This window comes from Prunus persica, chromosome G1 (assembly GCF_000346465.2).
Source record: "Prunus persica cultivar Lovell chromosome G1, Prunus_persica_NCBIv2, whole genome shotgun sequence".
Taxonomy (NCBI): domain Eukaryota; kingdom Viridiplantae; phylum Streptophyta; class Magnoliopsida; order Rosales; family Rosaceae; genus Prunus; species Prunus persica.
Window position 1 is genome coordinate 43,742,057 of NC_034009.1, and position 14,039 is coordinate 43,756,095.

At 35.6% G+C, this 14,039-nt stretch overlaps 2 protein-coding genes across 4 annotated transcripts; one reads left to right on the plus strand and one right to left on the minus strand.

Annotated features, from left to right (window-relative positions):
• On the minus strand, positions 851-4,274 carry LOC18789445. The gene is made up of 5 exons (XM_020556062.1): positions 3,838-4,274; positions 3,608-3,634; positions 3,343-3,465; positions 2,529-2,784; positions 851-2,044 (listed from the first exon to the last, which is right to left on the minus strand). Exons 1-5 carry the CDS (start codon positions 3,894-3,896, stop codon positions 1,139-1,141), a joined length of 1,371 nt encoding a protein of 456 aa, XP_020411651.1. The 5' UTR covers positions 3,897-4,274; the 3' UTR covers positions 851-1,138.
• Positions 7,634-14,014, plus strand: LOC18793450 (protein CLT2, chloroplastic). Of its 3 annotated transcripts, XM_020554898.1 has the most exons (12): positions 7,634-7,868; positions 7,992-8,090; positions 8,193-8,631; positions 8,752-8,897; positions 9,140-9,177; positions 10,003-10,118; positions 11,005-11,104; positions 11,186-11,221; positions 11,343-11,393; positions 11,766-11,889; positions 13,082-13,207; positions 13,719-14,014. In XM_020554898.1, the coding sequence occupies exons 3-12, from the start codon at positions 8,237-8,239 to the stop codon at positions 13,874-13,876; spliced, it is 1,290 nt and encodes a 429-aa protein (XP_020410487.1). In that variant the 5' UTR covers positions 7,634-7,868; positions 7,992-8,090; positions 8,193-8,236; the 3' UTR covers positions 13,877-14,014. The 3 variants fall into 3 exon arrangements, with proteins under 3 accessions (XP_020410487.1, XP_020410488.1, XP_007222981.2); XM_020554899.1 differs by lacking the exon at positions 7,634-7,868 and having other exon boundaries at positions 7,902-8,090; positions 13,082-13,120; XM_007222919.2 differs by lacking the exon at positions 7,634-7,868 and having other exon boundaries at positions 7,903-8,090.

A 14,039-nucleotide genomic window follows, 5' to 3' on the forward strand; every position in this document is an offset into this window, starting at 1 on the left:
TTTAATAATTAATTAAATTATATTTGTGATTTGCGGTATACGCAGAACCGTCACCGCAACCGCATATTGCGGTCGGTTTATATGCGGTACAGCCTCGGTCGGTAATTGCGGTTTTTGGCTTCTCGGTCTAAAGTGCCAGCCCTAGTCTAACCCAATGGAAAAAGGCATGGACTTAGTGGTCTTAAGTTCGAACCCAGTAGTGTGTGCGAGAAACTCCCTCCTCCCCCTCTAGTTTAGGATATCACTTGTACCCAAAAAAATATATATATATACTAGTATAGTATCCTGTCGGAAAAATATTAAATTTTGAGTACCATTCTTTTGCAAGCCGCTTTTGTATCAACAAGGTCTAGGCTCATGTCAAATTGTCATTTAGGCATATCAAATTTGCTCACTAAATTATTGTCATGACACTGAAAAATTGTGACGGTGAGAATAAGTTTGGTGAATGTAAAGAGTGGTCCAACTTTTAAATCTGCTTTACATTCTTCTATTAAAATCCCATCTTAGAAAGCCATAATTACTCTTCACACTACTCATGATAAGGTGTTTGAAGTTTGCTCAATGAAAGACCATTTTAATCTGTCACAGGCCTTTGGCAAATCAATTTTCCAAGCAATAAAAATGTTGTCAGATATTTGTCTTCCGGCACAAAACTAACTTGGTTAGGACTACCCGATGTGCACATCGGAGATTTTATAAATAACCTTATACAAGGTAATGCAAAGACTGATTGGTCTCAAGTGAAGCATGCTCTAAGGACTAGGAATTTAAGAAACCAGTGTGATAAATGTAAACTTCAAAAAATCAGGGACCAGACATCTAGAAAAACAGCAAAGCTGATATAAGGTTGGAGGTAGGAACCATGATACCTGTAAACATCTTGAAATGTACAAGAGAGAGTAAGACACATAACAGACAGCAAATTTTTCCCATTAACATGTCAAGGCTTTCTATTCACATCAGCAGGGTTATAAATTACAAAATTCCATTGGAAAAATGATGTGCAACCCCTCATCTACCACAAAAATTCAGGCCTGAGGTTGTCCAATTTGTACTACTTCCACATCTACCATATATATAGATTTGATTTACTTCATTTTTCCCGGAACATGATTTTAAGGGACATAAACCCTAGTCAACATCTAAAATATATCCTGCCTTCGGCATCCTCCTTGATAATGTTATGAAGGCTATCAGGAAAATCAACTGGCCAGAAAACAACATCACTTCCCAAAAGAACCATTTTTGAAAGATGATCAGCAGCCCTGTTAGTTTCACGCCATGAATGAGATACCTGGTGCTTGTCGAATTTATTTAGAAGTTCCCAGATATGCTTCAAACAGCTACTAGCCTTTTGACTGTAAGGCCGGTCTCTATTAATGGTCTGCACAACGCTCTCTGAATCAGACTCGACCCATATTACTTTAATCCCAAGACTCAAGGCAAGAACAAGGCCTCTCCATATAGCCCATAGTTCAACCAAAAAAATGTCATCTCCTAGAGCTTTAGAGACAAAAGCACATATTGGGTCACCCTTATAATCACGAAGTAGACCACCATAACCAGCATTTTCTCGGTCTACAGATCCATCTGTATTTAATTTTGTCCATCCGAGCTCCGGCTTTTTCCATATACACATTCTAATTGGTCTGGCAACTGGGCTTAGAATGCCGCTCCATTTTTCCAGGTTGGCTCTTGCAATTTGGTTTAGATTAAAAATCTTCCCATTTGCTCTTGCCATTTGGTTTAGATTAAAAATCTTTCCATTTGCTCTTGCCATTTGGTTTAGATTAAAAATCATTCCATCTGTTCTCTTCAGCTTTAGGGATGATTTGTATCCACTAATGGGGCCTTGTTTGTAAGTTCTTAGTGCTGCTACTTGGGTCTCATGTTTTTTCCCTCGGAGGTGTTTCTTTAAACATTTTCCACTTGTAGTGCTAATTAGACAAAGAGCACAGGTCCACTCCCTCTGAATTTTCTTTGGACTACTAGGCGAAGTATACTCCCTTCCTTCTTTTTCAGAACTTGACGCAGGTGTTCCCTGAGATAAATGTGCATTAAAGTCCTCATTAAACGCCTACGTGGGCATAGGACATGATTGATCCTAAGATAAAAGATTAGTAAGATAATATTGTTTATGGTTTTTCTTTCTTTTTTTGGGAACAAATGGCCAAAAAGAAGGGAGGCCCTCTTTGTATGATGGCCTCACAAACACATCAGCATGTTGGATTTGCTTTTCTTTACTCAATCTTCCATTAGTACATAATCCTAAGTCAATACAACAAATATGGTTGTTCAACTAGTAAATCATAGCAATGAATACCAAGGTTCAAATACAGCCAGTCGAGAAGTCAAAGCAGTTGACATGTAAACTATAGAAGCAACAGATTAATTATCTCTTGCAGCCAATAGAAAAATGAAGAATTCAAAGCATTGACACACAAGTATTATCAAGTTCTCACATGCACAAGCGACACGAGAAGCTTTTGTGTACAATCATCACAAATATAAGTTTGAAAGCTTACCTTAAATATGACAGCTCCCTCTGACTTTTGTGGTTCGGTCCTGATAACGTTTTTATCAACTACATCAGGATAGTTATCCTCCCCTGAATTGAAACCATTTATCCTTTGTATGGACAGGATGTTCCATTTCCATATAACTGAATTCTCAGAAATATAGGGCCTAATAAAATGCTTGTACAGATAAGAAGCACCACCAAAGTAAGGTAACACCAGCAAGACGGTAATGGCACCCTTTGTGTAGGGCCACACCGGAAGCCTGTCATTGAAAAAAAATCAGCAAAAGTGTACATGGCATAAGCATAAATGGGAATGAGTCAGCAAATTACCACATATGAGCAAGCATACATAGACAATTGATCAATCAAGTTCATGCATAGGATTTGGTAGAGCCCATGTGTAACCAGAAACCCAAATGTGGTTCTCTTTACGATTTCCTCATTTTAACAAAATCATGATAACACGACTCCCAAGTAAAATCTTTATGGACCAACACAGAAAGCAGAACTTGAAACCCCAGATCACCACAGGAAGGAGGATCAAACTTGAAAATCACTAAGCATCACCAATTTTACACAGAATTACCTTGGAATCGCTTCCATGAAATTAGAATGTCTAGTTTCGGAATCAAATATACTATGCATAGTCCATATACCCAAACTCCGTGATGAAAACATTCAAAAACCCGAATATGTACCATAAGAAAATTAACACAAAAATGATCACATCCAAATAAGAACAAGCTCCTAAAGAACAAAAGAAGCGTGCATGTGAAATGAAATAAGATGAACCCTTTATTCTAAAGACCCAAAATTACCAGTAAAAAAGTTTTCCAAGCGCTTCCTCTGAGATTTTGTACAAAGCAAACATAACCCAGTAAGAAAGACATTGCTGATTTCTGGAGTGAGAGTCACTCTCTATAGCCTGAATGGAAGCATACCTGAACCAAAATTCGAAACCAGAAATAGAATCCTCCTCCTCAGTTCCATGGTATTCAGAAATTGACAATTTAAAAAAAAACACACAACAAGAGATTCAGCATTTAAGAATTTAAAAAAAAAATTGGGAAAAAAGTTACTTACAGGGTATAAACCAAATTAAATGAAGGCCTGCATATCAAAATAAGTTGATTATACATACAAGTAAAGATAGATAGTCAAACTTTTCCATCTACCACTATGTGCATGTAAAACTGAAGTAACAAAATTAAAAAGTTAACAAATGTACAGAATGCAATTGCCCTTGAAAGTTTCTAAATAAAAGAATACAGATTGAATATGCCCCCAAAAAGAAAGAAGATATTTGAACATACCAGGAAAGAACACCCAAGAAGAGTTCTGCTAAGACCTGAAGAAAAGCTTCCCAACCCATCACTACAGTGTCTGTTCTTCTCTTTCGTTTTCTGCCTTTGTGTCTTAGCACAGACACAGATTTTACATTAGCCAAGAAGAAATTTTTCCTCTTTCACTAAGCAAAGCAGAGATTTGAACCAAAAAAAAAAAAAAAAAGCAGACAAGAGAGAGTAGTTGTGGAAAACCAAAAAGGCAACTGGGGAGGGGAAGACTTGAAAAGTCAAAAAACCGGAAAACAGATATACAAAAAGCAACTACGGTGAAGACCTCCGGGTTAAAGACTAAAGACCCTTGGATTTCTTTTTTGTGAAGAAAACATTTGGATTTCTTAAATTAAATTTTGACAAAAAGTCATTCTTGGTCGTTTTAGTTTACTAATTTTATCATTAAGGTCCTTATAGTTTCAATTTGATCAATTTTGCATCTGTAGTTTCAATTTCAAGCAATTCAAAGACAATCCCTAACTTTTTGTCAAATTAAAGTGACTTTTTGCCTTAAATCTTTTAGGTTCTGACAAATTAAAAACATTACTAAAATCCTAACTCATATTTACATCTTTTTGTCAAATTGTAAGTTCGATATATTTAAGAGCTCATATCTTGGCAAAGGACCTAGTATAGTGGTTTTGAGTAATTACGGTAAGGTTCTAGGTTTGTGTTCTAGAATTCGTGTTGTGTGTATGAGTTTAGCATTGTTCTCAATAAAAATAGATTTTTAACTTTTAAATTTTAAATTTTTTTGAAAAAAAAAAGAAGAAAAAAAGAAAAGAAAAGAAAGGAGCTCATATCTCGGTTACGACCCTAACTCATCTTTATATTCATTTCATCATCCCAGCATTTTCCAGCTCCCAAGTGTGGTTTGGTCTCCATCCACTTTATTTTTCAACTGGTTTGTATATTTACTTTATTGAACACGTAGAATATATTTGTTTGTTTGCATGCATTTCTTTCTTTGTCATTAAGGTAAGAAGGGATGTTGTATATAAAGAGCTATATTCTCAAAAGAGAAGCACGGTGGGGAAGAACACATCTCGATTCTCTCTTGCTCTTGAATCCTTCAAGAATAATTCCTTTTGTTTCCAATACTCTCCAGCTCATCTAATCTACAATTGCCTTTCAAATTATATATTCTGCTCACAACGCTTTACTAGCATGTGTTTTTTCACAAAATTATTTTTATAACCTAAAAGTACTTTTAAGTTTTTTATCAAAGGCTTTAGAAAGTGCTTATGACCACTGGGGGACCCATAAATTTTTCGTCGGAGGTGTAATTTTAAAAGGTTAAAAAAAATTTTTAAAAATTGACAACTAAGTATTCTTATAATTTAAAGAATACTTTTGTCATTCATAATTCATATAAACAAAATAACAATACTATCAACCTACAATTGTTGCCGTCAGTTGCTGAAGAAGAAAAAAAAACACACCATGTTTCATTTTTTTTTCTCTCTACATTAACTATGAATTACATTCGAACTTACTTTGAAAGCTTGATCGATACAAAATTTTATTCCATGGCACAAGACTTGATTGATGAATCGGTTTTTATAAAAGACTTGGAGTTCTCAAATTTAAGGAAAAACTGCGATGAGGATGTAAAATGAGTTTATAAATTTTCTAATCTTTTATAAGGAATTGGTGGTGGGACGTAAGAGACTCTTTTTTCTCCTTGTTTGAACAAAAAACAAGCAAAATATCCCTTGCTGAAGGAACTCCTTTTCCGTTTGCAGTACGATTTAATTAATTTTTTTTCCTGGTCCAAAATGATGTCGTTTTGGCTAGGGAATTAAAAAAAATCGTGTTGTGCACGAACAACGCAACAAAGGAGGGTTCAAAGAGAACTTCTGTTGAATAGGTGGTGTGTGCAGCTACCTGAGCAAAAGGGCAATATTTCGGCACATGCAACGCTTGCTCCAGCGAAGGGAGGTGCAGTTGCTCCTCCTTACGCCTCTGTAGGTCCGCCTTTGCTTATGACGCGCTTTGAGTTATCAGTATGAATCAAACTCGTATTTTAACAACATGCAAGTGGAATTCACATGTCAAAAAATGGAGAAATTCTAAGGTATGACCCTCATATTGACATATGATATTACCAATATGTGTTTTACAATATGGGTAAACAACATGGTGTTTATTTATTTATTTTTACAACATGGTTTTTTACAATATAGGTAGACAACATGGTTGATATGTCAAGAATGTAGATTGTTGTATTGATATATAGATACACAACTTATACTATGAGTGGTTTGATAAAACCATGTGGCCATGTAAATGTTACACCAAATGATTATTCAAGAAGTGTGCGAGAAATGAAAAAAAAAAAAAAATAAGAAGGAGAAGGCATGTGGAGAAAACATCGGGTGCATATGATAACTGAAATGTGTACTCTGATCCCTACGTTACATCCTTCGATTTCATTTTCTAACCGACTAGCCTCTCCGCACCCGCGCCTGCAAGAGGTTTTTTTTTTTAAAAAAAAAAAAATTTAAAATTATTTTAGAATTAAAAAGGATAATGGGTAGTTGTGTTCCATAAAAATAGGATCCTTTATCTAATTTTTCTTTTAATTTAAAATTTTTTAAATATGAAAAAGTGTGAATTTACCATATTATCCTTATTTAATTAATAATTTTAATTTTTAATGTTTGCATTAACCAATGATATTTTCTGGCATTTTGAATGTTTTACCATTCTCTGCCTTTTGCTTTATATATATAGATAGATGAACTCCCACCCACCTTGCTCGCTTACTTGGAACTAGGTTTGACTTTCCCCAGCATCAAAGGGTACACTTCTTAGAAATTTTATGCAAAATTAAAGATTTCACTTGTAAATTGCATGATATACAAACTTTTTAATACCTAATTCACAACAAATTACACAAACACAATATGCTTGTGAATACAAAACAATTTACACAACTCACTTAATGAAATTTTCCGCGCCTATAATGCATTTAACACATAAAACCAACATATCAACTTCTAAAACAAAAACATTAATCTACTTAACAAAAAAACTATATCATCAATGGGGTCTACACTAGTGAAAAAGGGTCTTGACTTATAGATTAGTGGTCTCATGTCCGAATTAAATTGAAAATGGTCTTAACTTATAAATAAGTGGTCTCATATCCGAATTAAAATGAAGTAAGAACAACAAACCATTCTTGGGCTCATAACTAAGTTACTCTTTTGCTAACAGTTTCGTTTAGGCTTGTCCCTTAGCCTAACCTGGTAGAGAGCCAGATATAATTACTTACTTAAATGCCTTATGTTTCCTAAGAGATGTGGTGTTATAATGTTCTATGGTTGAACAATATAATGCTATGTTTCTTAGGAAGTACGACTCCTAATTGGGGCGTGACAATCCCCCTAGGTTTTAAATTATTTTCACAAAATTTATTTTTGTTGATTGTTTGTCCAAAAATTGATGATTTCATATAAAAAAACAGTTTACGAAAATGACCAAATTAATTAAAATAATCAATCTTTGAATGAAAAATCAACAAAATTTTCTTTTATGAAAATAATTTAAAACCTCAAGAAATAGTAGTGCAAATAACTCTATTACTTACCCAGTTAACCGGTCATCACCTAACAGTCGTTAGATGCTTTCAAAACCAATTCAACAGTGAATACTACCTAGGTAGTAGGTACTTAGTATCTGTACATAGGAATACCAAAGAAAAATAGAAAATGATAGGGTATAGGGATGGCTGCAGGATTTGCATCACTGTAGGGACCAGAGGGGTCCCAGTCCCTTCTCAGCTCTTCACTCACTCTCCCCTTTCTTTCTTTTTTTCTTTTTTTAAAAATTTCCCGTTATTTCTCTCTCTATTTTTTCTCTCTCTTGGTGTAAATAATTTAATGTTGTATTTATGAATTGAATATTGAAAGAGGATAAAGGTTTTTATATATACAATAAGAACTTTGATGCGTATGATCTTGACTTTTGCTTTAGGGGATATTGGTTCAGAAAAATGATGCGTAAGAAGCTCTACGAGAACTTTACAGTGTTTATACTTTCATTCCCTTCATTTTTATACAAGAAGCTCTAACATTAATTCTTGGCTCCGCAACTGAAACCATACATGATTAATGATGGCCCAGCTGAAGCCAAAGTGAATTGAAGAAGATGAGGAACACCCAAAGGAAACGTGGATATCGAATATTGTAAGACACAGAGAGAAGAGGCGAAGAAAACCAAAGGTTAAAGACGCCATCTTTTATTTTTGCATAAATTAAATTTGGCGGGGTGTTCTTCGTTTCTTATATCTTTATTTTTGAAATGTTTTTGTCTCGTTATTCCAGAATAAAACACCACGTCACAACCCACAAGTCCAACAAAATCTCTGATGGGATATTCAGTATCCACTACGTCGTCGTTTTCCCACTTCTTCTCCGTCCCACCTCCTCCTCGCACCTACACGATCAAAAATGACGCGACGATCCCCTTCCTTTCTCTCTCCTCAATGCCGCTCCCTCGACTCTCTCTCCGCCGCCGCGTCCCCCAGGACGCACCGTTTCACCTCGCGTCCGAAACCACCCGCAGAGCTTCATCAACAACTCGCAATGTCAAAGCCGAAGCTTCACTCCCAGACCCACCCTCCTCTTCCTCCAATACAAAACGCGTCGTTTTGGTCTCCGCTTTGACCATTGCTCTGGCTGTCGCCAACCGCGTGCTCTACAAGCTCGCCCTTGTCCCCATGAAAAACCACCCTTTCTTCTTGGCCCAATTCACAACCTTCGGGTTTGAAAAAGAACCACACATTAATTATTTATTTATTTTCCTTTATTTATTTATTTATTTTTGGTTTGGAATTATTGGATTTGTAATGTGATCGGGAAAGTGGGTTTGTTTTGTGCGCAGCTACGTGATTATATATTTTTCGATATTGTTCGCACGATACCGTTCTGGGATTGTGACTGATGAAATGATAAGCCTTCCCAAATCACGGTTTGTGGCCATTGGTGCCTTGGAAGCCCTTGGAGTTGCTTCTGGGATGGCTGCTGCAGGTACCTCACCATTTATTTATTTATTTTGGATTTTATTTTTTGGGTACATTATTATGAGTTGTTAGCCTATGCAATTTGATTGAATGGTGTTTTAGAATTTAAGCTAGATTTTCTTGGCTTTTGATTGAGATGAAGCAATACCAAGTTTGAATTGGTTGTGATGAGAAATCAAAGGAGAAAATGTGTTTTAGTAGTGATGATTTTGGTGTTTTATTTTTCTGAATTGTATTTATCCTCCACAGCCATGCTTCCCGGACCGGCAATACCCATATTGAGTCAGGTATTTTCCGTTATTCCAGCAAAAAAGTAAAGAACAAGAAAGAAAAGAACATATATAGGTTATGCCCTATGTGGTATATTGGAGTTCAGGAATGGAGGGCTTCCCCATCACCATCAGCAGCATTGAGGCATGCCATATGTCATTAGAAGGATAATCTATTTTGTGAGAAAATATAATGTATAATCAATGAGAGCAGTGTTTATGACGAAGGTGCTTGAAGGACAGAAACTTTGTGAGGTCAAGATAATTTTGTAGTAAAATATTGCCTAAAAAAGTTGAAGTAAAGAGAAAGGAAAGCTGCCTTAACCATTTAGTTTCCAGAAATGTTTATGGAAAGAGGAGAATAAGTCTTAACTTTCTTACAGTGTAAAATCATGTTAGATGTGACCATGCCAATTGGATTCGTCTAGCGGCTGATTTTTATTTTTTTAGCTCAAGCGAGGTTGAGTTTGGTCAAGGATCCTAGATCCTATTCCGGTTTGGACTGAACTAATTTCTTATATGAACAATTAATGAACTAAATATTTTGGGGAAAGAAGTTCTGTTTTCCTTTTCCTTTAAATTGAATAATTAGAACTTAGCAGGGCTGCAGAATATTGTCCCCCAGCCCTGAATAGTTGGACAACGGGTTTCCCTGGTTATAATCTAGTGTAATAGAGATATGAAGAGAAAAATGGAATTCAAAGAGTATATAATGAAACGTTTACCTTAGTCTAGATCCAAAAGAATAATGTGCTTATTACTTTGAATATTTTTTTACCATTATTTTTGCAAAATCCCTCTCCTCAGTTTTACTTTTTACTTTTATGTCTCCATATTGTGCAGACGTTTTTGGTGTGGCAGCTGAGTTTTTCTGTCCTCCTTTTGGGGAGAACATACACATTCAATCAGATCTCCGGCTGCATACTCGTAGCTATAGGTGTAGCAGCGGCTGTTACAAGGTACCTTGATCCATTCTTCTGCGGATTAAGAGCTGCTACTCTATTTCGTTAAATGTAATATTATATGGTTCCTCTGTCAATTAAGTGGAAGGATTAGTGATACAGATCTTTGAAGGTCAATACTAGGCTAGCAGTCACTTGGATATGGTTTACTTTAAATTTATGCAATACCTGCAAACGATGAATGATCTGCATGCTTATGCATCTGGTACCAGCTGATATCAAAGCAAACATCAGAAAAATTGAATGTGGTTAACCATGACATACTAATTACATTTATACGCTTGAAAAGAAGAATTTCGAAGAAAGATGTCTTGTAAGATGTTTGAACAGTTTGACATCCGTTCTGTATTTTTTGTCCCAGTGCCAAATGCAATTTTGGAAATAAAGTGCCTGAATGTTTTGTTGAAAAAAAGAAGACAATTAACTGATGTTTTATCTGCTGATGATTAGATTAGCATCTGTTTTGAAAGTCTGCCTGCAGATTTTACTTCTAATAGGCATGCCTATTCTACAATTTCCTGGAGAGTTTGTTTAGATCTACCACCATTTTTCTTTTGGGCATTCTTTCATCGTTATCATAGTTCCTGAGATTCCAACAAGCTTCTGTATCATTTTATGTTAGAATAGCTACAAGTATCCCGTCTTCCCGTGAAGGTAGATTTTGATCATAAATGAAAGGTTTTCAGAATTGGAACTGAAATAGTTCTACCGGTGCATGAATATCATGACCCTCCTTTAGTCTAATGATTCTCTGTTTTCAGGGTTTTCTTGATGTGCTGTTCTTTCTTATTAGTGTGTTGAGTACCTTGTAGTCATGGAGTTTTCAATGATATACGCAATGACGTAAGCTATTGATAGTCATATGTGTATTATGTAATTGCAGTGGGTCTGATTCGGGTCAGATGCTATCTGGAGTTGAGTCTATGTGGCCAGTACTAATGATTGCTTCAAGTGCTTTTCAAGCTGGTGCATCTATAATCAAGGTTAAACAATGAACATTTGTTATAAGTTCAGTAGTGCCCTTTATAACCAAAATAATCAATCTTGATGTTGTCTTCGAACAGGAGTTCGTCTTCGTTGATGCTGAGGCCCGCCTTAAGGTTGGCAATATCTTTTTCTTTTAAGTAATTAGCTGGCCTTCCAAATTGTTCTCAAATTTGTTCTCCGGTTGACAAGCTAATGCTGCACACTTTCTCAAGTCATAAACCTTTTCAATTGCAGGAAAAATCACTTGACATATTTGTTGTCAATTCTTTTGGATCTGGATTTCAGGTGATTACTGTGTTGATCTCTGTTAAGATAGTTTATGATATATTGTTTTCTTGTTTGTAAGTAGGTGGCCTCATTGGTTATAAAGGAGACCCTACCAGAACTACAAAGATTTTTGGCATTATCTGATTTAGATTGATAGGTGTGTTGAGGGTCTCTTTAATTAGAACATGACCATTGATAGGGGATTCTTTTTCCCTTAAATTATTTATGCTCACTCAAATGTATGGGGGTTCACCGGTAGCATACATGTCCGCACCCAAAGTCAGGTTAATCAGGTTAACTGAAATGTCTTGTACATATTAAGTTGGATATAATTGAAAAAAGACACTGGTTTTGCTAAAATTATTATTCTTTATTTCCTTTGACTTGTAGGCTCTTTTTATACTTCTCTTTCTACCATTCTTGTCAAACCTGAGAGGCATACCATTTGCGCAACTTCCTTCATATCTTAAAGATGGCGCTGGTTGCTTTCTGAATATTGGAGCCGATACATCAGGCAAGCTGTCATATCATTTTTTTGTTTCTGTAGTTTTGTAAATTAACTGGATTTGGGAGTGATGCAGGATGCGTAGGACCTAAATTTATTAGTTTCCTAATGTATTTGTTAGTTTCCTAGATACTCTAGTTTTCCAAATTCTAGTAGGATTTCTACTTTTCCAGATTTCCAGATTTCTAGTTTTAAGTTTCCTATTTTATTTGGGTTATGATTTCTGTTTAAGCCAGGGATTTTTATCCTATTATGTCTAGGTTTTAGTTTGCTATAAATACCCCGATGTAGTTCTTTAAAAGGCAGATTTGGATATTGAGTAAAACTTGTCTTAAAACTATGTGATTTCTGTCCTTCCTTCTCGGTTCTCTGATTTCGGTCCTTTCTTTTGTCCCTTTGATCTATATTTTTGTCTCCTCGACCTCGGATATTCTTCTTGTTCTACTCTTCTGCCCGTTCTTTCGTCTTTTCGATCTATATTTTCATCTCCTCGATCTCTTATATTCTTCTATGTTCTATTGTTTGAGTGCTTAATCTAATACCTACGGGCTGTCTACATCAGGGAGTTTGGTGTGACATACATGTTGTCATTGTCTATACACTGATTTACATGGTCAATGATGATTGGTTTAATTATCTACTCTCCAGCCCATAAGTAAGCTTAAATAATAATTGTTCACAATCTGAAAACATTGATATTAATTGTTTGATACACATTTTAAGCATATGGAGTTCTCTTATCTGTTCTTCCTTTTAAATGATTCAATGCAATGAAAAACTATTATTGTATTGCGAGCAGGAAATATCGAATAGTAAGAGTAATCTGACTTGTTGGCTTGATATGCAAAGCTTATAGTAACATCACAAGAATGCTAAAAGCTGATATGACACCAAGTTACATCTGAACAGTGTGTATCATAAATTTATGAGAACACGTGAAAGTGAACGTTTGGTTTTGATGATAAAATTTACCTGCACGGTTTCATGACGTTTAGGAATAAATGATGGGAAATCCTACGAATTTCATGCATTGAAGAGACAAAAAGCTCATTTATAATCTGGCACGATGAAAATAAATTATTGGTTTCCGTAATGTAGTTCAATTTCAGTTGTTCAAAGCGATGGTTCTTGTCAAGATTAAAAGCTTCTTGAGGTTTTTTGAGTTTGAAGTTCTTACCCATGCATTTGTCACTTGTTTCAGGTTGTAATGGGGCTCCATTGCTTCCGTTGCTTTACATAGGTACCAATCTGTTTTTCAACATATCATTGCTGAGTGTAGTAAAGATTTCCTCTGCGGTTGTTGCTTCTCTCATTGTGATGTTGTCAGGTTCATTCTCTTTCACGCTTGTATACATACTTTTGAGCACTGGTCCCATAGTGGTTATGCTAAATACTTAGTATTGTTGCCATATAGTCTAGATATACCTAATGGACCTTTCTACCTGACAGTTAATTTTGATGGGTTAGATATTTCAAGATCATATTATTATGACTACATGTCAGTCACCAACCCTAATAGGGACTACACATAAGAACCATCAGTTACCTGATGAAGGGTACTTTTCCACCTGGATGACCACCCAAAAAAAGGGTTGGACATGAGGTTTGTTGAAGTTTGCCACGTGTGTGTATATATAGTTCCCTTTTATTGAGGGATCCCTCAAATCCAATTATCTACTCTGACAGTTTTTGGCTTTTGGATTGGGATACTTTAAACATAGAGGACTTATTCACATAAGCACTTGTGTTTGTTCTAGTTGTGGACATATACAAGCATGGCATCAAATCTGTGCTTTTGAATAAACTTGTGCTAATATAAGCTTTCATTTATCTTGCAGTGCCGATATCGATTTATATTCTTTCCCTTCCATTGCCATATCTGGAAGCGGGTGCAACTTTGAGCCCCTTTTTCCTCTTTGGTAGCACAGTTCTTTTGTTGGGTCTTATTCTGTACAGCATGCCTCAGCCTGCCAAGGATGGCTCTGAAATTAGTTGACATTACATACTACACTGTTATAGATGTTATATTCTTATTGTCTCTTTAAGACCTGGAACACAACTCATGTTTTCCATCCCCGACTGTTTAAATTCAATTCTATCAATTCAAACAAAAAAGAAAAAACTTTAACCGGAACGCGCTATGGCTGTCTTTTCAACCA

Bases quoted from the DNA above. Each gene is read 5' to 3' on its own strand.
- LOC18789445 (XM_020556062.1), bottom strand. From the start codon at position 3,896: ATGGGTTGGGAAGCTTTTCTTCAGGTCTTAGCAGAACTCTTCTTGGGT. The intron at 2,785-3,342 runs GTAATTTTGGGT...TTTCAATGACAG, and splicing joins CTTGGAAAACTTTTTTACTG to GCTTCCGGTGTGGCCCTACA. The intron at 2,045-2,528 runs GTAAGCTTTCAA...CATTTATCTCAG, and splicing joins AGGGAGCTGTCATATTTAAG to GGAACACCTGCGTCAAGTTC.
- LOC18793450 (XM_020554898.1), top strand. From the start codon at position 8,237: ATGGGATATTCAGTATCCACTACGTCGTCGTTTTCCCACTTCTTCTCC. The intron at 8,632-8,751 runs GTTTGAAAAAGA...TTTTGTGCGCAG, and splicing joins GCCCAATTCACAACCTTCGG to CTACGTGATTATATATTTTT. The intron at 11,105-11,185 runs GTTAAACAATGA...GTCTTCGAACAG, and splicing joins CTGGTGCATCTATAATCAAG to GAGTTCGTCTTCGTTGATGC.